This window comes from Dermacentor andersoni, chromosome 3, assembly GCF_023375885.2.
Source record: "Dermacentor andersoni chromosome 3, qqDerAnde1_hic_scaffold, whole genome shotgun sequence".
In the NCBI taxonomy this organism is placed as follows: Eukaryota; Metazoa; Arthropoda; class Arachnida; order Ixodida; family Ixodidae; genus Dermacentor; species Dermacentor andersoni.
In genome coordinates, this window is record NC_092816.1 from 184,924,378 (window position 1) to 184,948,911 (window position 24,534).

The 24,534-nt window shown below is 45.4% G+C and overlaps 1 protein-coding gene across 1 annotated transcript; it reads right to left on the reverse strand.

Moving 5' to 3' along the window:
* Positions 1-2,032: 2,032 nt before the first annotated feature.
* On the reverse strand, positions 2,033-11,559 carry LOC126524760 (uncharacterized). The gene is made up of 4 exons (XM_050173028.3): positions 11,428-11,559; positions 5,031-6,196; positions 2,782-2,929; positions 2,033-2,182 (listed from the first exon to the last, which is right to left on the reverse strand). The coding sequence occupies exons 1-4, from the start codon at positions 11,507-11,509 to the stop codon at positions 2,052-2,054; spliced, it is 1,527 nt and encodes a 508-aa protein (XP_050028985.2). The 5' UTR covers positions 11,510-11,559; the 3' UTR covers positions 2,033-2,051.
* Positions 11,560-24,534: the final 12,975 nt, after the last annotated feature.

Below are 24,534 nucleotides of genomic sequence, written 5' to 3' on the forward strand. Positions count from 1 at the left end.
CTAAAGGAAATAGCCGAAGCACAAGAAAGAGCCCAGTTCATTAGACTCTCCATCACGCGATCAGGAAGGCATATCCTCTGACGGATTGGTGTACCACTTACAGAACTGCATAATAATCGTAGAGAAATTCCGAAAGATCGGCAGAAGAATATCACAGTCATGCCTATTCCAATGAATTTTCACCCCATTCATAATGTGGGCAGCAGGCAAGCCAGAGCCAAAGCCCTACTAGAGAACGCTACAAATCAGGTTGGAGAATGCTCGTTTGTCGACGCGGCTTTCATGTCAAATAGACCAGTGCCCTTTCAGCGGTCCTTCTGAAATGAAAAGCTAAAGTCGTCAACTCGGCTTCCACGTACACCACACAACCAGAAATTGCAGAACAGGTAGCCATCGCATTGAAAATTTTAGACCCACAGAGATCCAGGATCCACAGCGATTCTAGTTCAGCCGTTCGAGCATTTGCTAAAGGAGTCATCTCGAAACAGGCCTTGGCAATTGTCGACGGAAATGTCATCAAACCCCCACGATGATTTGGTTTCCTGCTGATATGGGTGCTCTCGCGATGCTCTAGTGCTCCCACCAACCTCAAGGAATCTGCCCACAGTGCTTCACGAGGACTTGCCAACCGCGCAGCCACAAGGCGAGAAGATGTATAGGTTCCAGATTGCAGGGATAACCTCCTCACCTACAACGAGCTAACCAAGCACTTCTAGCTAGGACGTAGGGTCTTCCCCCTTCACACTGTAAACTAAATAGAGCTCAGACAATTACGATAAGGCTCTTGAAAACAAGAACCTATCGGAAGCCGCTTTTAATCAACATGATATAACTGGAGTTCTCTACACATACAACATGCGATAAATGTTACGACACCATAAATTTTAGTCACAATCCCTGTAGTTGCTCCACATTACGCAGTAACAAGGACAAGACTGAAGAGCGGTGGGACGCAGCCCTACCCAGTCTCACATTCGAAGAACAAACTATGGGCAGTCCACCGGGCCCACAAAGTGGCCGAAAGGGTTTGCCTTTCGGTCCTAACGTGGCTGTGGTCCACTTCGGGCTAGGAAATTAGCGCCACCTAATTGACCACAACAAAGTTTTTCCATCCATCCATCCATCCATCCATCCATCCATCCATCCATCCATCCATCCATCCATCCATCCATCCATCCATCCATCCATCCATCCATCTTGAGAAATAAAATATTCAAAGAACCTTTTAGAAGTAGTATTTTCGTGGCTCACGTTATTCGCACACAGGTTGTTCCAAAGCCGTGGCAAATTATTTTCTTGTGACTACCTACAACATTGTTTTTATATGCATTTTGGAAGAGATCATTGCTTGGTTTGTCAGGTTTAAACGCCTGTTCTCGCTTTGATAGTTACAATGTTGTCGGAAAAATAATCTCTTGTTCTGTTTTGTATATCAAAGCAATACATAGGCGGGAACTATGCATTTCCATAAGAGGAAGTATTTGTCTTGTAAGAACTCTAAGACTGCACAGTAGCATGTAACGATGGTGACATGAAATGCTTTTTTTTTTTGCTGCCGATGATGGTATTTTTGACAGCTTGAGAACAGCGTGTGCCAGCGAGCGTGAAATCATTTCACACGTAAATAAATTGCACTGCGCTCACTGCGAATGTTCCTTCGATTATTCGGTTACAAGTTTTCTGAGGTGTACGCACGCTATATCAGCTCATTTTCCTTGGCGAGAAAAATGCACGTAATGTTCACGTGCGCTAAGAAATATCGTTGTCAAACATGGAGGCATCCGTTGCTTTCTCTTCAGTAAGAATGGTAGCCATGGCTACGCTCGTTATTCCTCATTTCCGGTAACTGTTTAAATGAGATTTCACTTGCTGTAAACGCTAGTTATCATCGCATAACGCATGCCACATCCAATTTTGCGATGATTTGGCAACTGTGGATTCCGAGCCGGTCGGCTTACAAAGGACAATTTGATTGACAATGAAGGGCCTTGGATTTCGCATGTTTATGCTACACCCAATGGCAGCCGTACGTCGTCTCTATATAACTTGTACTACGAACTCATTTTACTTCGTCTTTTTTGTACGTATGCGAGTGTGAAAAACGCAGCGGCCGTGAACAGCTGGATGCCACCAAGTAGTCTCAGAAGGTTGTCGTACGATCCCATCGTGTCCCGGAAAAGCCCTGAAAAAGAAAGCAGAATATTTTCCACCCATGCTGTGCGAACGTTTTACGGGACTTGTAGCACGAGGCATTTACTACGGTCCCTATTTTACTTTTAACGTGTAAGAAGGCTTGTATTGTAATTGGAACCTAAACTGCTTGGATGTGTTGAGGCGGCTGCATAAATATGTACATATATATGTACATATATATCAGTAAGCGCCCTAAGTAAATGTCAAGATGCTGTCGTGTAAGGGCAGAAAGTGGCTACTTTGGGTAGGCCGTATGGCAATATTCGCTACATAAATCTCCAAGGAACTGGATCTAAGGCACCTATATGCTCGTATAGGTAATAACAGAAATCAAGCCATGAAATCTAGGATTGCGTCGAGCGTCAAGCTTTTGCCAAAAATAAAACGGACGCTCAGAGCGTAAGCGTAAATTAATTGAGGGCACTTTAGTGCGGAGATCTCCGTCTATTTGGCGCCATAAAATTTTTAACTGTGTCTTCCAAAACTCAAGCTCGAGCGCACATTCTCTGTTGCAATAATTGTTTCGATGGCAGAGGCGCAACGTGTTACCACGATTATTCATTTCTAGTCTAAGCAATCACCAATCACCTGTTATGAATGGATTTCCTGAAAGGAGTGGAATCAAGGCAAGACCATTGGCTCCCCAGAATGTGGGCACTGCTTTGGCGCCAAAGTTGTCAGCCACAAGAACTCCCTTGAAGGTTGTGACGCACGCCAGGAAAAGTGCCGCTGTCACCTACGCGACGGTTGTGATGTTCAAACTTAGCATATGGCATGCACGTGATAACTTCACGCTCATTCGCGTCATCATTGCAAATGTTAACTTCACGCTCCAATGTACTTTATTGTTAGAATCTTTAAAGTATAATGAGGAAGAATTAAGCTGCTGTAGCGGATGGAGACTTGTGAAGGTTAGTTCACCTCTGTGAATATTTTGTACAGCGTGACATTGCTACCGGCGAGACATCATCGCTGAGCAGGGATAATGTTTTCGTCGAGAAAGGCGAAGGCCCAACAAACTTGTTGACATGAGGAACGAAACTTTCACTCGCCCCTCTATCTCCTCGGCTACCATCAGTATTTCATACTGCAACATCTATTTCGAAGTTCGTCCCAAATTGAGGCACATCACTGTTGTAATTAGTGTTGGCAGAGACCCTGTGTGCTCGGAGCTCTGGAAGGTCAACGCTATCATTCCTGTAACGCAAACCATTCTGACTATCAGTTCTAAGTTGATGCAAATACAATACACATCTTGCGATTGTTGTGAAAGCCGCAATTTATCTTATTGCAAAGAAAAAGTAAATACTTGCTGTATTTTAAAAACTGGGATGTGTTCTATATTGTTAGTTTTCGCGAAGCAGCCAGACAAATGGCTATAGCAGTTTTATCTCAAGAAGACTCTTTAGGTTTCGGAAACTTACAAGACTAGAATATTGAAACACGCCCTGCACCCATGTCGAGTCTAATTTCTACAGCGTAAGCAAAGCAAAGCGCTACATGTACCTGATAGAAAACAGTGAGTCTTTTCAGACCTCATTATGAAAGAAAGAAGAAGTGTCTACATTAACAGCTTTAACTACAAAGCAATGTTTCGAATTCATAATATACCAACTCGCCCGACTTTCCACTTTAATACAATGTTTCGAAGCCCCCAGGATCATGTTGTTAAATGGCAAAGCTTTAACATGCGCAAAATAGTGACAATGTGTTTTATTGAAAACGACCAAAATCATATAGTAATTTGGCCTTTTCAAGGAGGTTGCTATCACAAGAAACTGAAACACACAAATTGAAAGTATTAGTGTTAGAAGTGCGTGAACAAAAATTTCTTTGTGCAGTTTTCATAAGTCACGAATATGCAGACGAGAGTTGTGCTGGATTTACCATCTAGCATTATGCTACTGTTTCATGTAAAGTTCTATGGGACACATAAGGTCCCCATATTGATATTAGTATATACACGATTGTTTTTTTTTTTAGGTTATGAGCGGTAGTGCCATACCGCTTCTTCTCCGTCCGTTACTACGCAATAAGCTTCCTGAGTTTGCGTAGGCTGTATCAGCTCCCTATAGTCGGTGGGACACTATAACATTAATTATTTTGGACCTCTTCGGTTTTCGTTTTTCCCGCACCGCCACTATTTGGACGACTTGTTTCAGGAACAAATATTCACTTCGGACCCTTCGCATGGCGCACTGGAGATTTCGCATCGGTATTTTGTCGCAAACATTGCAGCTGCGAGCTTTACGGACCCGTCATTATCACATCTCCATTAATTTCAGCACACTCTGAAACTGTCCCGATGACTGCCTGATCACTCTAGGTGTACTTATGGCACAATATCTTCTCTAACGTCTAACTGATAACAGCGTGATTTGACCTGGCAACCATCGGCAACTCTGTCACTGTCGCCGCTATCGTGTTACAAATGGCCTTAGAAGAGGGCGAAACTTAGCCAAATTTGGCATCTCCATCTTTCCACCGCTTCGGTTCATAATTTCTTGCTTACGCTAGTCGAACCCTCGAGACAGTCAAAATTTATGCGTCCCAACTGCATGAGACCGGAGTGACTACAATGCAAGACTCTCTAAAAGGACCTGAATTTCCAGTCCCTTAGTGACGCAAATTGAATCTATGTAACCCGTAAGATAAGCGCCGTAATATAAGCAAATCATGAAATAGTGTGCATAGGCCAATTCTAACTTGCTGCAATAGTCTTGTTGCTTGTTTAAATGAGGAAGTGTTTACACTTGTTAGCGTTACGCTCCCAGAAGAAAGAAAATAGACCATGACAGAATACAGGATCAAGGCAAGAGTACGCATAAGCAACCCACCTGCACGCTGATGTAGCTCAAGAAGGATGCAGTAAAGGGCAGTGCCAATGACATGACCGCCATTGCGACGAAGCAGAGTGCGACCAGATTGGTGCGTCCGACAAATCGGAAGTCAGCCACTAAGGGAAGAAGCAAACGTCCTATAAATTCGGTCCCTGCACAATAGGTCATCGACAGTTCCGCACTCTTCCGTTCAACGCCTTTGTCCAAAGCGTAGTCGATAACAGTGCCATGCACCACGAGAACCGTGTAGTCAGCGGCCACGGCTCCAAGGACGAGCACATAGAAGGTGGGTTTCGAAAGTACCTCTAAAGTACCACTATGGCAAATACGAGGTTGGTGCGATGGATCTGGCAATCGCCGATCTGCAGTTGTTTCTTCATAAGCAGTACCAGTGTTTACGTCATGCTTTTGTTTTCGAGAAACGTTCTTCTCGGTTAAAATACGCTTGGACTGCTTTTCTTTATTACCACTTGGTCGTCTTAGCCACTTGCCGCAGCCCTTTTTCTTTTCTTCAGCCTTGGTTATTAAATCCGGTAGCGCGCCTTCGTTGCTGAAATCCTGCTCGTGTTTTGCAACCACAATTCCATGTTCTTGGGCGGAGTGACAAGTCCTGTGCACGTCACCCGCTTGAAGGATTTCCACTATATCATACTTTGAAGCAGTAATTATCTCCGGTTTCACATGTTCGGGCTTTTCAGCTTTTCCTGGTGAGTGACAAGTCGAGTAGTCCTTGTGGTCAACTCGCAGAGACGAGGTTTCTGCGGTGTCATTAAGGTTCTTTTCGCAAGCGCCTCTGGGTTTCCAGTTTACTAAACATCTACCATTATGATCAACCACAGGTGAATTTTTTGCTGAGACACCCACTTTGACTCCTTTAAGAAATTCCTCCTGATTTGACTGGCTCCTCCGCTTTTCATTCGTCACTATTTTGCGATCTCTGAGAAAGATAGTGAAGGCCGTTGCATTCATAATCAGCGCCGCATAGATTAACAGTGTTCCCCTGAAGGAAAACACCTCTTGCAGCCACGAGAGAAACTTCGGCAATAATAGTGTTGCCATGGTGTTGCCCGTGTACTTAAAGCCGGCAGCCACTCCTCGGTACTTGTCGAAGTGAGTCATGAGGGCAACAATCACTGCAACACTCACAATTCCCATTCCCGCTCCTGGAAACAAGAAAAGACGTCGGGTATTACTGTTTCATAGGTCTGACAAGTTTACGAAGTTGTACAAAAAAACCAGTCATTTATAATCATGTCACCAATTTTGGCACAAGGTATAAGTGAGTATAACCAATTCGTTAAGTAGCAGAGAGCGCGAGGCAGACGGAAGGGAAGGGAAAATGACTGCACAAGAATGTAAGATCAAAGCCAACTTACAACTGTTGGCTGCGGACCCATTAAAATTAACACAACAAGCGAATCACTTTGGTACACCTTAGCTGCCGAGAAATACAGTGACTGCTTGCAAGACTAAAAAAGAAAGGTTTGATGCTTGTAAAGTATTAGTGATCTTTTAACCAGAACTACACATATTGTTTTGCATATCGATGCAAAAGTAAATGAAAATTCTTCGTGTTGAAGGAGCTGCCATCGACATAAGCGTTCAGCAAATTTCGAAAAAGCGCCTCGTGTACAGCGCTATGTTAGAGAAAAGAATTCATCGGCGATAACGATACTCCCTACTGGGAAATTTGAGCGCAGCTTGAAAGGGGGTTTTCATTTCGCGATATATATGGGCTGGCGCGGACACTCTGTCTCGTGCTGCACGTTGCTAATGCGAGAAAGTGCGGCGCGACTGCCTCGTTAACCAGGAGATCACGAGAGTTGGAGCGTGGGTGACGCGTGGGTGTGATTCACAGCAGGCGCCGGCGACAGTCCTCCCAGATGACGTGCGCTACTCTGGCGCTACGTCGTAGCCATCGACGCCACAGTACGCTTTTCATCTCAAGCTTCCTCCATACCCTCCTCCGCTTTCCGCCTCACGTCTTTCATTCCCCGCTGCGGTCCGCGTTCGCTTTTATTTTTCGCTATGCTCGCTCGCTGTATTACGCCGCTGCCTCCGACGCCGGCTCTCGCCGCAGGAACGGGTGCCAAAGAGCTGCGCTCTCAAAAGGAAAATAGAGAGAGAAAAAAGCAAGGATAGGAAAGGCAGGGAGGTCAACCAGAAGAGCATCCGGTTTGCTACCCTACATTGGGGGTGGAGGAAAGGGGAATAGAAAGAGGAAAAGGGTAGAAAGTGAGCACTGAATGCGTGTGGGCGGGACACTATGCACAGGGACGCTATAAACGGTCTCGTAAGCCGGTGCACTTCAAGTATTGTACTAATGCACGATTCGCTTTTCGTACCAGTGACGGCTGTGGCCACGGTCCGAGTATCTTTGACTCGTTGAACGGTCTTAAGTCCAGTCGGTGTAAAGTTTCCCGCAGAGAGAGGAGTTGTACATCGTAGCGGGGGAAGGTACACAATAAGTGCTCGATGTTCTCCTCGCACCCACAGGAATCGCACATCGGGCTCTCGGCCATTCCCAAACGATAAGAGTATGAGTTCGTGAACGCTACTCCCAGCCACAAGCGGTACAGCAAGGTTGCTTCACCGCTGGAAAGGCTAGATGGCAGTTGTAGCCGTAGCGTGGGGTCCAGTTTATATAATTGGCAATTGTAGGCACTTGAACTCCAGAGATCTTGCGACTTTTTGCGTTCATGTAGGCGAAAGAAAAAGCTGTCATTAAAATACCTGCACAGGTCACTAGAAAGTGACGCCAAACGTACTATTGGTGAATCAGCCCTTACGGCCGAGACATTTGAAAAGAAACTTTAAATTTTAAATAGTAAGTGGTTACTGTTCTTCTGCCGGAGAACAGTGCAATTTGCTATCCCCACAAAAGAATGGTAGTACTTCTTTGATGTTTAGGTTTTAGAAATACATAGTTTCTAATATTTGTAATACCTCGAAGATGCAAAATATTGCAGAGTAGTGTTGAAAAGAAAATGAATTCTGCTTCACGAAAATTCGGAAATGTGTACTTTTTTCGTTAAGTCTAAAATAATGACGTTAATGTACGGTGGGGGGACTGCATTCACTGAGTGCTCCAGCAATGTCGTGAGCTGTTTGAACTGTTTACTTGTAGAGATGGCTTTTCTTTTTGTGGAGGGCGATCACATTATTATTACTTACAGCGCGCTCAAGTAACAAGGACGAAGAAGAGACACGAAACCTGGCCGCGCTGGTCGTGTTCTGATGGGGCCTAATGCAAAAACGTTCTTGTGCTGTGCAAATTGAGTGGTCGATATTAATAGGGAGTCTCCCTCTTTGACGTGCCTCAAAACCACAGATTGTGCTTTTCGGACGCCAAACTCCAGATTTTCATTCGAGAAGCTGGGCTCCCCACTCACGTTTTAAGCCGACATGTGTATTTGTAATCGCAAGTTATAACAAACACCCTCTCACCGAAAGCAGTCGCGATTTTTGCCTTATAGTTTGCTTGACGTCAAGAAATGTGGGGCACCGCTGTGTCGACAGCCTGAAACATTCCGACAACATGTGCGTGTCGTGCTGGACTCGCATAGCTGCGCACACTCTCGCACCCAATCCCGCAGCGACGGCTTTACTGTTGCGTTGTACCGACGGGACGTTCACTCGCGCGCTAAAGATAGCACAAGCCACAGAATTCCTGCAGATATTATTATCTCGAGCTGATCACCAAGACGCACATGCGAAAACGAAACAACGCGTACACGCCGCACATTGACCATGCAAAATGTAATGCATTACACACCCGTAAATGTTGCGAGACTGCTGTACTGTTAAGCGGCAATACAACAGAAATTCAAATAAAAATTTTCTCCAGCACTGAATATGCTTAAAATTCGCCAGCTATTTTGGGACGCGTGCAGCGGACCTATAACGCAAAAGTCTTCCAATATGTTTTTATTCCAATTTCGTGACGTCAAATTTACGTAAGCGATGACGCAAGCATCGGGCGGAGACCCGCACCATTGCCTGAACAGCCCAATGAAACGCTCCCTTCGTTTGTATGAGGTCACTTTTGTTTGCTTTCAAAACAAATAACATTGCCTACATTTAGTGATTTTTCTCGTCTAAGTGGCTGACAGGAGGCCAGGAGCACGCTCAAGGGGAGAGGGTTTCGATGGGGCCGAGCCAGTGCGCTGAACATCGATAATCGAATAAAGATGGAGGGGCCGGCTTCTGCGATTGGGGCGCTTCTGTTACTTAGCTTGCGGTGGCTTGTCTAAAATTGCTGCGGCGTGCAAGGCACAGTGAAAAAATCCGCTAAAACGAATGCTCACCAAAGAAGAGTCGCCAGAGCGACGTCGTCTACGTGCCGAAAAGGGCTTGTTAACGTTATGCTGCCGCGCTGAAAGGTTTATTATAAGAAAAGAAACCAATGCCCGCCGGAAGGTGCGAGTAGCCAGTGCCTGAGCGATCGGCGGCAGCCATATCTTATTCCTTTCTTAACGGAACAGGCTCCGGCTATTTAGAAAAAAATGCAGTTTTGTTGTGCATATTGTCACGTGGTAGTGATTTTGAAGAAAGGAATCCTGTGAATGACGGAACTAACATTTTACTAGGCGAACTTGTGTCCACAAAAGCAAGTTACTCTCAAAGCACAGCACGAGCGGCGAACATGGTCGACGGTCGTCGAAATCGGATCTGCCGGTCAAGTGCGTTGGCTTTTATGCACGAGTTATCGAATGTTTCAGAGCAATCAGTGGTGCCCGCGTGTCTTGCAGAAAGTTCTACACCATTCGCGTCGCGCATACACGAACTGAGATTCCACAAGGTTCGGTGACAACAGACAGCGGATAGCATCATCGATAACATTCGAGAAACTTCCGATATATGCACGCGCGTCCTGCGTTGTGCGATAACATTTGTTAGATGGTGAAAAGCTGTCACTCGAAAAAGTTAAAGTACACGTGTCAATATTAATGCATCTTCAACGTGTACATATCACTTTGACGCAATAAGCTTTCGCGGTTTTGTGACGTCTAGTGACAGACAGGTGAAGTGGGTGCAGTCTGAAACCTTTTGACTAATAGCAGACGGTTAATAGTGAAACGGTGTCGAATCAGAAATAATTATTTTTCTTTTGTTCGGTTGAACCATGCGTAATCAGTGGGTACAGATCATGTCAGATTGGGAGCTAGCCCGGTTTTCGTGACGCCGCATGACAGACAGGCGAAGCGGGAGTGGTCCAAAAAAGTTTTTGACCAACCGCGGCGGGATGATTGCAGAATTGAAAAAGTTTGAAAAATCTTTACCTTGTAGCGACACAGTTTAACATGTATGTTTATCGGCTCTTTTCTTTTTATCTGTTTACTCTGTTAACCTGTTTTTGCAATCCGTATGCATGTACCTTATTTTTGTGAACAGTGGTTATCATTTGTTAGCCTCCCCCTTTATAAAATGTCGTGATGATTATGGTAATTCAAACTCTAAAACTTGTTTTTATAGCCTCTACAGTTCAGATTTCTAACTGCTTATTATATTTTCGTGTTCTTAAAATATTCGATTATTTTTGTAGATTGTGTTATGAAATTGCACACATCTTCAAAGTTAGATTATGTGTGCCACATTCTCTTATCTTCTCTGGCTTTGGCGTGTCATGTCTTCCTTTTTGATTTTCTTAAGCTTACTTCATATCACTAAAAAAAATCTGGGAGGCTGCAGAAGAGACGGAGCCGCAGCGACCCCTTCAACGGAGCAAGTTGTACCGCTGCTCAGATAGGCGCTCCGAAATAGGTTTCAAGTGCGGGACGATCGTTAATTCCGTCGTTTTATGGCATGTGGTAAACAACTGCTTCGTAAGAACAGAAAAACGTTCTGTTTTAGAGAAAGAATATCTCAATGAGCTTTCGTCGCATAGCTTTGATGGAGCTCTGGAGGTATTGAACGTGAATTATGCTCCAGTCAAAGTGCGGGAAATGTACGCTTAGTTTAGACGCAACTTTCAGCCGATAAACTTCGAAGCAGAATGACATATTTCAAGTTCATTTTAGATTTTTTTCAAATATGTGCTATGAGCTAAATACACGTTCTTTAGCACACAAATATCCACTGCCAGTCACTGCGAAAATATATACTCTTGGTGAGTTCTCCCAAGAGTTGTCCGCACAAAAAATTCTACTCGCGGCGTGTGTAACTGCCTTTTACAAGACTGCGTGCTACGTCGAATAGTGCGCGCATTTTACGTTATGTTTGTTATATCATTCTTCGTTGAGTCCCACTTCTCAGAATGAATGGCCATTTATAACTTTCCTGCTTTTATGTACTTCCATTTGCCCAGTGTTGTTTTGCCTACAGACCGTGTATTGCCTACAGACAGCAATTGGGAGCACATATTAAAGCACCAAGCCTTTTCGACGTCACTTACCATGTAGAAATCCGAATGTGACTGTCATCCATGGTATGCTAGGAGCGAACACGGCCGCTAGAAGCCCCAACCAAAGCAACATGCTTCCAGCGAAAGCAATGTGAAAGGTCGAGAAGAATGGCTGAAGAAGTGCCACAAGTATGCCTGCAAGTAACATCAGGTGCTGTTAGAAAATAATTTACAACTGTTTCGTTGTAACGTAAAGTAATGAGGAAAATTAATTGTGTAGACTTATGTAATCACCCTGAGACGTAACAAGTTGAACAACCTACATTTTTTCTCTGCTTTCTAAAGCAAATGTGGGGAGCAAAAAAAGTAGCACCCTTACTGATTTTGCTGTAAACATTAACGTGCGACGTGTGCCACCGTCACAAGGCTGCTCTGCACATTTCTTACAACGCGAGAATTCGTGCGCACAAGACTGCTTACCAGACACGTGTCCCATAATTTGAAGGACGCTGCCTGGCCAGGATGCTTTTTCCCGTGTCGTGTGGAACTCTTCCAGGAAGTATACGAAGAAGAACCCCAGATTGGATGACGAGGCTACAGTGAAGAAAGCGATGAACGACGCCGCCACGGCTACGCTCCAGCGAGTATCAACGTCTTCAGCAGGCCGGGTTGCTCGATGACCAGTGGTGCTTTCTCGCACAGCGCTGGTTTCTGGTGACACATTGCTGGTGGATATCGCCGGCCCTACCATGGCACAGGTCTCCGGATCCCTAAAATTAAATATTGCAAACTTATGAAATCAAACCTTTATTAAGTCTTTTTAGGAGCACTCATGACCCATCCACTCATCGTTGATAACATATGCAGTGGTGAAAGGGGCGGATTATTAAAACAATTGGAAGAAAATTCAGGCTGCAGTTGTAGTCTACGAAAGACAAAATTTTGGTCATGACGTTGGGGGTTGAGATAAGAGCTCTGTCAATGCGCACAGTCCTCAATGGCGTCAGCTCTCGCGAGAGGGGAGGGGGAGCAGCGTCGGACTCGAAAACGTTTTTACTGCATTATTTCCATGAGCGACCACGAATTTTAAACAGCACAAACTGCGGGATCATTTTACATTTATATACGGATATATTCTCGGAATCGTCCTATATTATTACCTATGATGACGTGTTAATAATGTTAAATAATCGCCGCAGTTTTACATGCCAAAATTACGATGTGTTTATGAGGCCCGCCGTTGTAGGCGAAAAGCGTAAATGACGTAATGGTTACAGTGTCGGGCTTCTGTGCTAGAAGTTCTGCGTTCAAATCTGAGTACCGGACAGTTTCAGTTATCTATTTATTCAAACAATCTCGTTTTCCATGAGGTCGAAGCAAGAAACGCCATGGGAACATGCTACAGGCTCTATAAACTAAACAACGTGCTCGCTGTCACTGCTAAACACACAGAACTTGCTCAATCAAGGTGAGATGTCAGCTTTCTGAAAGACATTATAAGCAATCAACAGAAGAAGTTAAATGACATGTAAAACCGAAGTCGACGAAGGAACCTTATAATTTACAGCCGTGACGAACCAACAAATAAGAGTCCTGGTGAGTTGAGAACGCGGGTTCTTGATTACTTGTTTTCTGTAAAACTAGGCGTCATAACCAATACACTCGAAAGGAAAAACAGAATAGGAAGAATCACCGATAAATCTAAGTCTGTCCTAGTTAATTTCTTTGACTACAATGAAAAAGTGCGTGCGTTGAAGAACTGCTTTAGGCTCAAGCAAACAGTTGTTTGGATTGGTCACGATTACTTTAAGGCTACGCTCACTAAGCGTTCTCGCCTTCGGCGGTATGGTAAACAATTAAAAAATGAGGCGCGAAAGATTTCCCTAGAGTATGACCGGCTACGTGTAGACGACAACATATACGTACGGGACGAAGTAAACTCACAGGTTGTCGCGCTTCATAAATCCGGACCTGTACGGACACCCAATTGACCCGAAATGAAAGAACTCCAAATTGCATTACTTAATGAAAGAAGTCTCGCCAATGAGTCCAGTCAACTTGAAGACATTCTTTTCCTTTACAACCCTCACATACTTGCAGTAAGCGAAACACGGCTTACGCCTAATACTAACGATGACGAAATTTTTCTACATAATAATAAGGCGTGATCGCGAAGGACGAGGAGGGCTCGTGGCAATAATAACAAAAAGTGGCGTTCAATGTGTCGCGCTTGAGGGCATTCGAGACCACAAAAGTATCTGGCACAAACTCAACTCAGAAAACTTTCTACCTGGTTTGGCGTGGTTTGCCGGCCACCAAAGAGCAGTGGGTCATACCTGGAAGCGCTGGCCGCTTACCTAGAGGGCATGCTCAAAACAAATCACAAGCTGGTTGTCACTGGCAATTTATACTTGGCTGGCCTAAACTGGAACGCACTCGCTATCTCGGGGCCCGATAATGTTGGAAATGGAAGCCTACCTCTCAATTCTTCCTTTTTCATCTCTTGAAACAAATAGTCACTATTCCGACTCGCACCACAGTATCTACGCAGTCGATTCTTGATCTTGTATTTGCGAAACATTTCCCTGAATATCACTCAGTTAGTACGGATGATGGTATGTCGCACCACAAGATTGTTCAGTTTACTCTAAAAATCAATAGCAAAAAACGCTTCCCTCGTTAACAACTTTTCGTGACTTTAATGCTGCAGGTAATGAACCTGTCCTTGACGCAATGCATCTCTCGCTTTCTGATCTCGTGCATGGTGGCAATGTTTCTCATTTGTGCAATAAGTTCAAGAAATTAGTGTTATCATGCACTGAGAGGTTTGTTTCTTTGCGTAGAAAGACTACAAAGCGTCGGAACCTACGGATTATTCGGGACATATACCGTCTTAAGCGTCGTATTAAACGAAAAAGGAAGAGTAAAAATACATCAGCAATAACCGCCTTTAAAGAACAGCTGGTTACTCAATTGAAGCTCGCGCGCAGTAAATGTTATGGGCAAACTCTCACAGCTTTCTTGAAGGAATCACCTGAGAAATTCTGGCGATACTTGTCAGGTTCGGAAGCGTGTGTGAATATGCTTAAGAATAATGGTAACATGTGCACACCCGTAAGAAAAAGTATACAGACCAGGGATTGCGCGATAAAACTCAGTTTCTCTTCTGTTTGTGAATGAAACTTGAAATTAAAGACTGCAGTTCTAACATGGCATTACGAATTTTCCAGTGCACTGGTGTTTCTGGTCCGTTTTGGCGTGCTAATTACAAAGAAATTCAGTTTTTTTCGGCGACACTGTGGTCCGTATACTTTTGCTCACGGGTGTACGTACCTTACTTTAATTGTAAATAAATTCAACGCTACTTTTGACCAAGTGTTTACACGGCCAGATGTTCAATATTTGCGTGTGCAAAATTCTGATCTGCCACTTGTTGCAAACCCAACGCCTGACGTAGCTCTTGCTCGTGAGGGAATGTTTTCTCTTCTTTTAAATGGCAAAAATAGTCAATCAAGTGGCGCTGACGGCATACCGAATGCCTTGCTTGCATGATACTCACAAGTTGTATCACTTTACCTTTATGTTCTGTTTAACGCTTCACTCAATCAAAGCTTCTTACCCACAGATTGGCTCACAGCAAGAGTGGTTCCTGTATTCAAATCAGGAAACAGACTAACAGCTGCTAACTACAGACAAATTTGTCTAATAAGTACACGCTGTAGACTGTTTTAACATGTAATAGCGCACCATATATCTCAGCACCTCTAATCAAAAGGATTCTTCGTCGAGTATCAGCATGATTTCCGGAAGACTCTCAACAACTACGCAATTTATTTTTGTTATACGTGATTTTGCTTCAGCTTTAGATAATGGTGAACAAATAGATGCAGTTTTTCTTGACATGTCAACAGCTTTCGAACATGTGCCACCCAATTTACTCATTGATAGATTAAGGGATGCCGGGCTTCTCGAGAGAGAGAGAGATGCAAATGAGAGAAAGGCAGGGATGTTAACCAGAGCTAAAACCTCCGGTTCGCTACTCTGCATAGTTCTTGAGAGATTGATGCTGTAGTTGCGGGCTTATCTGAAAAATCGCACACAGTTTGTAGAGTGTGCAGATGTCAAGTCTGTATGATCTACCGGTCTTGTCAGGGGTACCACAAGGTTCCGTACTTAGTCCTTGGTTATTTTTAATTCATCTAAACGGTATTGCTTCTACATCGAACATTCTGTTATAGTAAAATTATTCGTGGACGACTGCGTGATATACAGTGTTGGTAATAGCTTCTCTTGTCGAACACTACGGAACAAGAACATCTGTAAGCTTGCGGACTGGTGAGAACTAAACGGCATGCAAATCAATTTTGATAAAACAGTTGCTATTACAATAACCACGAAGAAAAAAGCCACTGCCTCAAACGTATTGCATTGCTAATAAAAATATTCAGTCAGTAATGTCTGTCAAATATCGAGGACTAACTATCGCAAGCAATTTAAAAATGGGATAAGCATTTGAAGAACGTTTGCACAACAGTATTTAAAAATTTTGCTTTCTGCGCAGAAAATTAGAAGACTCGCCGTCAAGTCTTAAACTCGAGGCATACTGCTCTATAGTTCGACCAGTCTTTGAGTGCACTTCCGTGGTGTGGCACCCACACTACGTTAAACATATTGTGCAAGTAGAACGAATTCAGCGCCTCGCTGCTAGATATATTGTATCTGACTATGAATATTCTTCATCTGTTACTTTTGTTACTTCTGTTACTTCATCTGTTACATCTGTTAAAAGAGGGGGCGTGGCCGTATTTGCGAAAGATAAGTGGTCTGTGTCAGAAATACCGCTTTGCTTTTCGCAAGCTGAAGTTGTTGCTCTGCGCCTATGCTCAACTGAGATTTCATTAGCTCTTTTGTCTGTTTACCGGCCGCCTTGTTGGAATGTTCGCTTATTCTTATCAGAACTTGACACCGCACTGTCATCACTATCTCTTGACGAGAACGTTCGTGTGCTAGGCGATATTAATATCGACACCCTCCGCCCCACTCTGCCACCTACTGCTGACTATCTCGATCTATTATCTAAATGGGGATTAGAGGGCATTTTACATCACGCAACGCGTGAAGAATTTCTGTGTGGAAAGTTGGTTAAATCCTCCACTGACCATATTATTGTTCGGTGCTCCAATTTTCTAATGCAGGCAGCTGTTGTTGAAACCAAGGTCGCTGATCATTATTTCGTCTGTTGTCGTCTTGTAGAAAATGCCAAACCTTCGAAAGTCAACAGCTTGAAAAAGGAAATTTGCATTGTTGATCGTAAGCTCTTTGACGAATGCGTCACAAAGCATGAGTGGCAGTCCATGTTATATACACTCTCTCCAGTTGATTTATACGACCGTTTTGTTCAGATTCTCCGCAGTTATAGAAACAAATGCACCCGGTTTGTAAAAGTCAGATTACGTCGCCAAGAGAACAAATGGTTATCGCCACAAATATTAGCGGAAATTAAGGAGAAAGGCCTTATGTGAGCCCAAGCTAAACGGGCTCCAAAGAGTCCGGAGCTACTACTGAAATTTAAAACATGTAGAAATCGAGTGAATTCCATGATTCGGCTAGCAAAGCGAAATCATATGCGCCAAAAATTCAAAGAAGCTCGTCCGGACATGAAAAAGACGTGGTCTCTTGCAAACGAATTAAGAGGTATATCCAAACGTGGTGGCCGCTTGTTACCACTCGAGTCCCATTTTTCTGCAGACGGGGCAATTGTTTGAAATGAATTTAATACATACTTCTCGCACGTTTCTGGTACTGCTAAGCCACACCCTGATCACTGTACTTTAAGAAACAGCGTATACAAATCTGCGCACCTTCCTTTTCTATCAGAACTCGATCTCAGATCAGTTCTGGTAAATCACCGGGCGTTGATGGCATTTCTGTGGATGAGTTACGCAGAAATTTCTATGCTGTTAAATATGTGCCGTTATCACTGCGGAATCACATTTTAACCAGTGGTATTATACCTGCAGAAATGAAAAAAGGGCATAGTCATACCGCTCTTCAAGAGTGGTGCACGAAATAGATACGAAAATTATCGCCCAATTTCAATTCTGCCGTGTATCTCTCAAATATTAGAAAAAAAAACACCTGCTGCAAGTCATGTCGCAGTACCTCGATGTCAGTTGCATTATTCCAAGTACGCAGTATGGTTTTGTCCCAGGCAGAGGCACACAGGCTCTCCTAGAGGATATTTGAGACATTAAAAATTCAGCTTTTGATGCTAACCAGGTCGTATGTGCTCTTTTTCTTGATGTTAGCAAAGCTTTCGACAGTGTTTGCCATAGTCTTTTGTTATATAAACTTTCCTTGATGGGATTTCGTGGGCCTTTCCTAAAACTACTCTCTAACTTTTGGAGAATAGAACGAAGTTAGTCTTTACTGAGCAGTACCGGAGTAATACAATTTCAATAAAAGCCGGAGTACCTCAGGGATCAATATTAGGTCAAGTTCTTTTCAATCTATATGTGAATGACCTCGCCGCTGCTATCCCTACTTTTACATTTCAGTACGCAGACGACACAGTTATCTTGCCTCAAGCTCCCCATTTTTCAGGTGCAATCTCCCTTTTAGAAGATGCAATGATTAGCGTTATGAACGGGTTCACAAACAATGTCATTAAAGTGAACGTCTCGAAAAGACAGTCTATATGTTTCCATAATCCTTTAAAGAAAATCGGTTTAAATCTTCCATTACTGGCGCACTCTTCATCTTGCTGCCCTTGCACCTGCTCACCCGTTCCATATGTTTCAACAGTGAAATACCTCGGCGTCTTCCTCGACAGAGACTTCGCATGGAATTCGCATCTGGCCCATATATGCTCAAGATTACGTGCAGTTTCGTGTACATTATACAATATCAGATATTACATGCCACTCTCCGTTCGTAAAATGGTTTTACAAGCTTTGGGTTATGGTATGCTTCGCTGGGATTACGGTGTACGGTCACTGCTCGATGCGATAGAAAAATAGAGTCAACTCTATCCTTCGATCTATTGTGAAAATGATTTGTAATGATTTTGGATTAACTACCAGCACTGACCTTTTCAAATACAAGGTCGAATATGTTCCTGCTCGTTGTCTCCGGCCGAAAAACCGTTTTCGGGTGCCTCGCTGCTCTACTAAGTACGGTCAGCGCACTCGTAATTACTTTATCCCTTCCTCTCACAATAAACTACCAGCAAGTGCCTTTCGTGCGAAATCAAACTATAAATTGAAACAAATTCTTCGTCGCATTAACCTCTAATCTCTTACACGGTTGGTTCTTTCATGTATAATAAAACTCTACATATCTTTATGGTACTGGAGCAAGCACATCAATTTATTTATTTCCTTATACACCTACTGATGTGTGTGAATAGAGCGTGAAAAGAGTACTTTTGCTTTCTTTCAGTGCTTTGTTCTCTGCAGATCTCCTATGTATAATCCTGTCTTTTTTTTATTCCTATTTCGATTGTTTTTTTTTGGCTGTTGTCAATAGGATAATTCATGGCATTTAAGTAATACACAAACGCCTGGTGTGTGTTTTCTTGCTATGTATTAAGAATGCTGGGTAATGTTATTTTTCAGCGTAGGCTACGTGGTTTGTTTTCCTTTTGCCTCCTGATTGCTGTTGGTGTTTCTCTTATGTGTTCGTTCCTGCTAACATTACTTGTTGTATCCACGATATTACATTTTGTCCAACGCTGTCTGTCGGCTCTGCCCTTCAAGCCCAACACACCCGCCGTGGTTGGTCAGTGGCTATGGTGTTAGGCTGCTGAGCACAAGGTCGCGGGATCGAATCCCGGCAACGGCGGCCGCATTTCGATGGGGGCGAAATGCGAAAACACCCGTGTACTTAGATTTAGGTGCACGTTAAAGAACCCCAGGTGGTCGAAATTTCCGGAGTCCTCCACTACGGCGTGCCTCATAATCAGAAAGTGGTTTTGGCACGTAAAACCACATAATTTTTTTTAAGCCCAACACGGCTTTGGCAGGCCTATTATGTATTAGTGCTGTCGGAATGCCTGTGTCAATAATGTATCATCATCATCATCATCATCATCATTAATATTGTTACAAGCACGGGGAAAAGGGGTTTATTTAGGTGTGCGAGAGCTGGAACGGCAGGCTACGAACAACAGGAATGGCCGCTGCACAGTCTTCGTGTTTCTCTTCTCCTCTCTTCTAGATCCCCGCGTCCCTTTTACGCGCTTGGACGTAACATACCTCCCCTCGCAGACAAAGCCCACTGGGTGAGTCAACTAGCTTGTCGTGGCGTGCATGATTTCAACCGTGCTACATGCGCGACTTGTGTCCTAGCAGAACGTCTACCATTGTTCGTGAGGCGCGCGAGAGTATAGTTCACTTCGCTGACTTTGTCGATGACAATATACGATCCATCGTAGTTTGCTAGCAGCTTTTGTCACAAACCGCGCTTCCTTGTAGGAGTCCAAAGCCAAACGAGATCACCAGGGTGATATGCAACAGGCCGATGTCGTGCGTCGTAGCGGGCTTTGGAGTTTTCTTGTGACGCCAAAGTCCGCAGACGCGCAAGTCTCCGAGCCTCTTCAGCGAGGCATAGCGTATCGGCGACCGTAGGATTGTCGTGGTGGTAAAAAGGGAGGACAGTGTCGAGCGTATACCGGGGCGGCCGAGCATATAGAAGGAAGAAGGGGCTGTAGCCGGTTGTCTCGTGCTTGGCGGTGTTGTAGGCGTAAGTAATAAATGGTAGAACTCCATCCCAATTCTTGTGATCGGACGCAACATACATGGAAAGCATATTTGTGATTGTCCGATTAGTGCGCTCAGTGAGGCCGTTCGTTTGCGGATGATACGGCGTCGAGTGCCTGAGGTGCGAGTTACATAAACGCACAAGCTCTTCCACGATATCCGCCGTGAATGGACGTCCCCGGTCGCTTATAATAACACCAGGCGGTCCATGTCGCAGAACAATAGCGTGAAGTAAGAAGAGCGATACTTCGGTGGCGGTGGCTGATGGTATAGCCACCGTCTCGCAATAGCGCGTGAAATAGTCGGAATTATCCAGCGGTTCCCCTTAGATGACTTTGGAAAAGGGCCTAACAGATCAATTCCAACTTGCCGAAAGGGTGAGCTGCGAGGCGGCACAGGTTGAAGGAGACCAGATGGGGCTGTGATTGGGCGTTTCCGACGTTGGCACTGTATGCAGTTGGCCACATACAACTCAACCGAATGTCGCATCCGGGGCCAGTAAAAGCGTTCTTGAATGCGATAAAGGGTGCGCACAGTGCCTAAGTGACCGGAGGTAGGGTCATCGTGCATAGCCTGAAGGATTGCTGGCCGGAGACGCTCCGGCACCACTAGAAGGAAGCGTGCACCCGTGCTTGAGTAGCTCCTTTTGTACAGGAGCCCGTCACGTAGACAGTAGCTGCTTGTTGCACTTGAATGGGCCGAAGTGAAGAGTGGCTCCAATTTGGTGTGTGTCCGTTGTTCTGCTTTGAACACATCGATATCTGGAAAAGCAGATGTCACAGAAGCGACGCGATGATCAAAATCGTCTGCGTCGCAGTCCGTCGTGGTAAGTGGCATACGGGAAAGGCAGTCTGCGTCAGCATGTTTTCGACCACTCTTGCAGGCAACAGTGAAGTTATATTCCTGCAACCTCAAAGCCCAGCGCGCAAGACGACCACAAGGGTCGCGAAGATTCACGAGCCAGCACAGGGAATGGTGGTCTGTGACGACTAGGAATGGGCGTCCGTACAAGTACGAGCGAAATCGCTGAACTGCAAAGATTACAGCGAGGCATTCTTGCTCTGTCACCGTGTAATTTCGTTCAGGTTTGCTTAATGAGCGGCTTGCATAAGCAATCACGTGCTGACGGTCGTCATAACGTTGGACTAAGACGGCACCCAGACCACTAGCATCTGTGTGGATTTCTGTCGGCGCAGTAGGATTGAAGTGGCGAAGGATAGGTCGGGAGGTCAGCAGGAACTTCAACTTACGAAATGCAGACTCGCACTCGGGTGTCCACTCAAACCGTGCGTCTTTATGTAGCAGATTTGTCAGAGGATAAGCGACGTCGGCAAAACCAGGAATAAATCGGCGAAAGTAAGAGCAAAGACCCAGAAAACTACGAAGTTGCTTCAGTGACTGCGGTGCACTGAATGCCTCAACAGCTGCCGTCTTGAGGGGCTCAGGCCGGATACCGTCTTTGTCAACAAGGTCACCCAGCACAAGGGTTTGACGGCCACCAAATTTACATTTCTTGGAGTTCAGAACCAGGCCGGCGTTTTTGATGCAGTCGAGGACAATATCCAGGCGCGTATTGTGCTCATTGAATGTGCGCCCGAATATAACAACGTCGTCAAGATAGCACATACAGATGTTCCATTTTAACCCACGCAGAATGGTGCCCATGAACCTTTCAAAGGTTGCTGGAGCGTTGCACAAACCAAATGGCATCACATTGAATTCGAATAATCCATCCGGGGTTATGAAGGCTTTCTCCTTGTCTGTCGGGTGTATCGGGATTTGCCAATATCCTGAGCGCAGGTCCACTGAAGAAAAATAAGAGGCCGAATGAAGGCAATCAATTGCATCATCAATCCGGGGCAGCGGGTAGACATCCTTTTTAGTCACGGCATTTAATCTTCAATAATCGACGCAAAATCTCAAGTTACCCTCTTTCTTTCTGACGAGTATGACCGGAGCTGCCCAAGGACTCGAGGACTCTTGTATTATCCCATTTTTCATCATGTCACTCACTTGTTCTCCGATTACCTTGCGCTCGTTAGGCGACACGCGATAAGGCTTTTTCCTGATCGGGCGCGCAGATCCCGTATCGATAGTATGGCGCGTTCGTGACTCGGGAATCGAGAACGCTTTGTCCGGCTGCGCAAAGTCAAACACTGACAGATGCTTAGAAAGCGTATCCATCAAGGTATGGCGCTCCCTTGTGCTGAGCGACTTGTTTATCATAGACAGAAGCTTTTTGTCTGAGACGTGGCGAAGGTCAGCAGGTTCACACGGCAGGTCTCTTAGTACGGCTACGGACGAAGACGTGTATTCTGTAAAGTAGGCGAGTTTCAAGCCGTCTGGAAGCAGGACGGGTTCTGCCGAGCAGTTGGCCGTCCACAAGCCAGTACGCCCGTTGCCGATGGATACCACACAATGAGGGACAACAACGTTCTTCTTCACACAATTTAGATGCATTGGCTCTACGGAGGCATCGAAACTGTCTGGCACTTCACCGCGACATACAACCGGCACGCACACAGAGGTGGACGTAGGCACAACAGTATCTGCAGACACACAAAGTTCACCTTGACTGCAAGTCTCCTCTAAGAGCCCGGACGAAACTTGGCCATCGACGCAAACTTCCCCCGTGCGACAATCAACGGTAGCACCACACTGCTGCAAAAAGTCGATGCCCAAAATCACTTCGTGCGTCGATCGGGGAATAACTACAAACTCCGTCGCGAAAACTCCACCAGCCAAGGATACTTCAGCAGTGCACACACAAACAGGGCACAACTACTCGCCGCTCACTCCACAAAACGTTGCAGCCTGGTCCCACGGAAATACAACTTTGCGCCCCAACCGACCTTTAAAACCGAGACTCATTACGGATACAGTTGACCCGGTATCCACTAAAGCCATTGTAGGAAGACCATCAACAAGTACATGCACTTTGTTCTTAATCATAGCAACTGCAGGGGGCATTTCTGTCGATAGCACGTGTCGAGCGACCTCACCCCCATCGGCCGCGCTAGCTAGTTTTCCGGTTGTGAAGGCGAGGCGGAGCGGCGCACTGGCGATGGAGATTGACATAAACGCGGTGCACGAGAAGTTGGCGGTGGCGTCAAACTCCTGTCAGATGCCGGCGAGCGGCTCCGGAAGCTTCTCTGCCAGTAATCGTTGTCAGGAGGGACGCCAGCTGACCAAGAGGTGGTGTATGGCTGTTGAGTTGTCATCGTAGGAGGTGTGGTTCTTGTTGAATACCCCGATCGACGATTCCACGTTGTTGGGCGATGATTGCAAAATCTCGCTATGTGGCCCGTGACACCGCATTGGAAACACACCGGCAGAGGCCGCAAATTTTGATGTTCTTGGACGTAGTCACGTATGTTGCTGTCGACTGCATAGCCGGCAGGTGGGTCCCATTCATCATGGCTAGGCATCGGCCGCCGGGAGGCGTGCGTGCGGCGAGGGCGTTGGTCGTAGTTATGATCTTGATAGCTTATGGTCCCTCTCCTTTGTGGGGTAGACCTATACTCGACGGTCGCTGTGAGAACCGTGGGTTGCCATGCGGTCGAAACGGCCGTGTTTCGCATGTCGTGTGGTAAGTACGCACCAGCGATGCCGGGTGTGAAACGGTACATCTCTTCCCGATGGAGCAACTCTTCGCGAACAATCTGCCGTATTGTTGATGGAAGGTCAACACACGAACTCGGGTCTACACTCGCCACCGTTGTGACATTAGCCAGGCGACCAAACTTCGGTATTATCCGTCGCATCTTCAGCGTCTCAAAGGTCCTGCAGTGGCGAATGACGTCAGACACGGAATCCAAGCTTTTTTTGCCGATCAAAAAATTGTAGACGTCTTCGGCTATCCCTTTCAACAAATGTCCAACTTTGTCCTCTTCGGACATTTGAGAGTTCACTATTTTACACAGTTTCAACACTTCTTCGATATAAGTCGTACAGGTCTCGCCGGGAATCTGAGCTCTTTGCGAAAGCGTCTGTGCAGCGCGTTTCTTTTTTGCGCTAGAGTCTCCAAAACACGCTCTGAGCTCCTCTACGAAAAGCTCCCATGAAGTGAGCGTGTCTTCGTGATTCTCATACTAGACGAGCGCTGTGTCGGTAAGGGAAAACACCACATTTGACAACTATGCGGTCGAGTTCCAACCGTTAGATCGGCTCACCCTTCGGTAGTTTGTGAGCCACTCGTCGACATCCTCTCCGGCTTTTCCTCCGAAAGTGAGTGGCACCCGGTATTATTGCCACGGAACGCCAGGTGCTGGCCTTGAAGCCGCGTCAGAACCTTCGGGAATCTGGCAGGCGTATTCAGTCATGTCAGGTGATGGTGGCGGAAGTCCGGCAAGTCGACAGCTTCGGCGAAGTTGTAACAGCGTAGGCTCCGTGGTTACGA

Excerpts from the sequence above, each read along its gene's own strand:
- LOC126524760 (XM_050173028.3), bottom strand. The coding sequence starts at position 11,509 with ATGTTGCTTTGGTTGGGGCTTCTAGCGGCCGTGTTCGCTCCTAGCATA. Across the intron at positions 2,930-5,030 it reads TGAGCTACATCAGCGTGCAG|GTGACAGCGGCACTTTTCCT; the intron begins GTGGGTTGCTTA and ends ACCGTCGCGTAG. Across the intron at positions 2,183-2,781 it reads AGGAAATCCATTCATAACAG|GGCTTTTCCGGGACACGATG; the intron begins GTGATTGGTGAT and ends TTTCTTTTTCAG.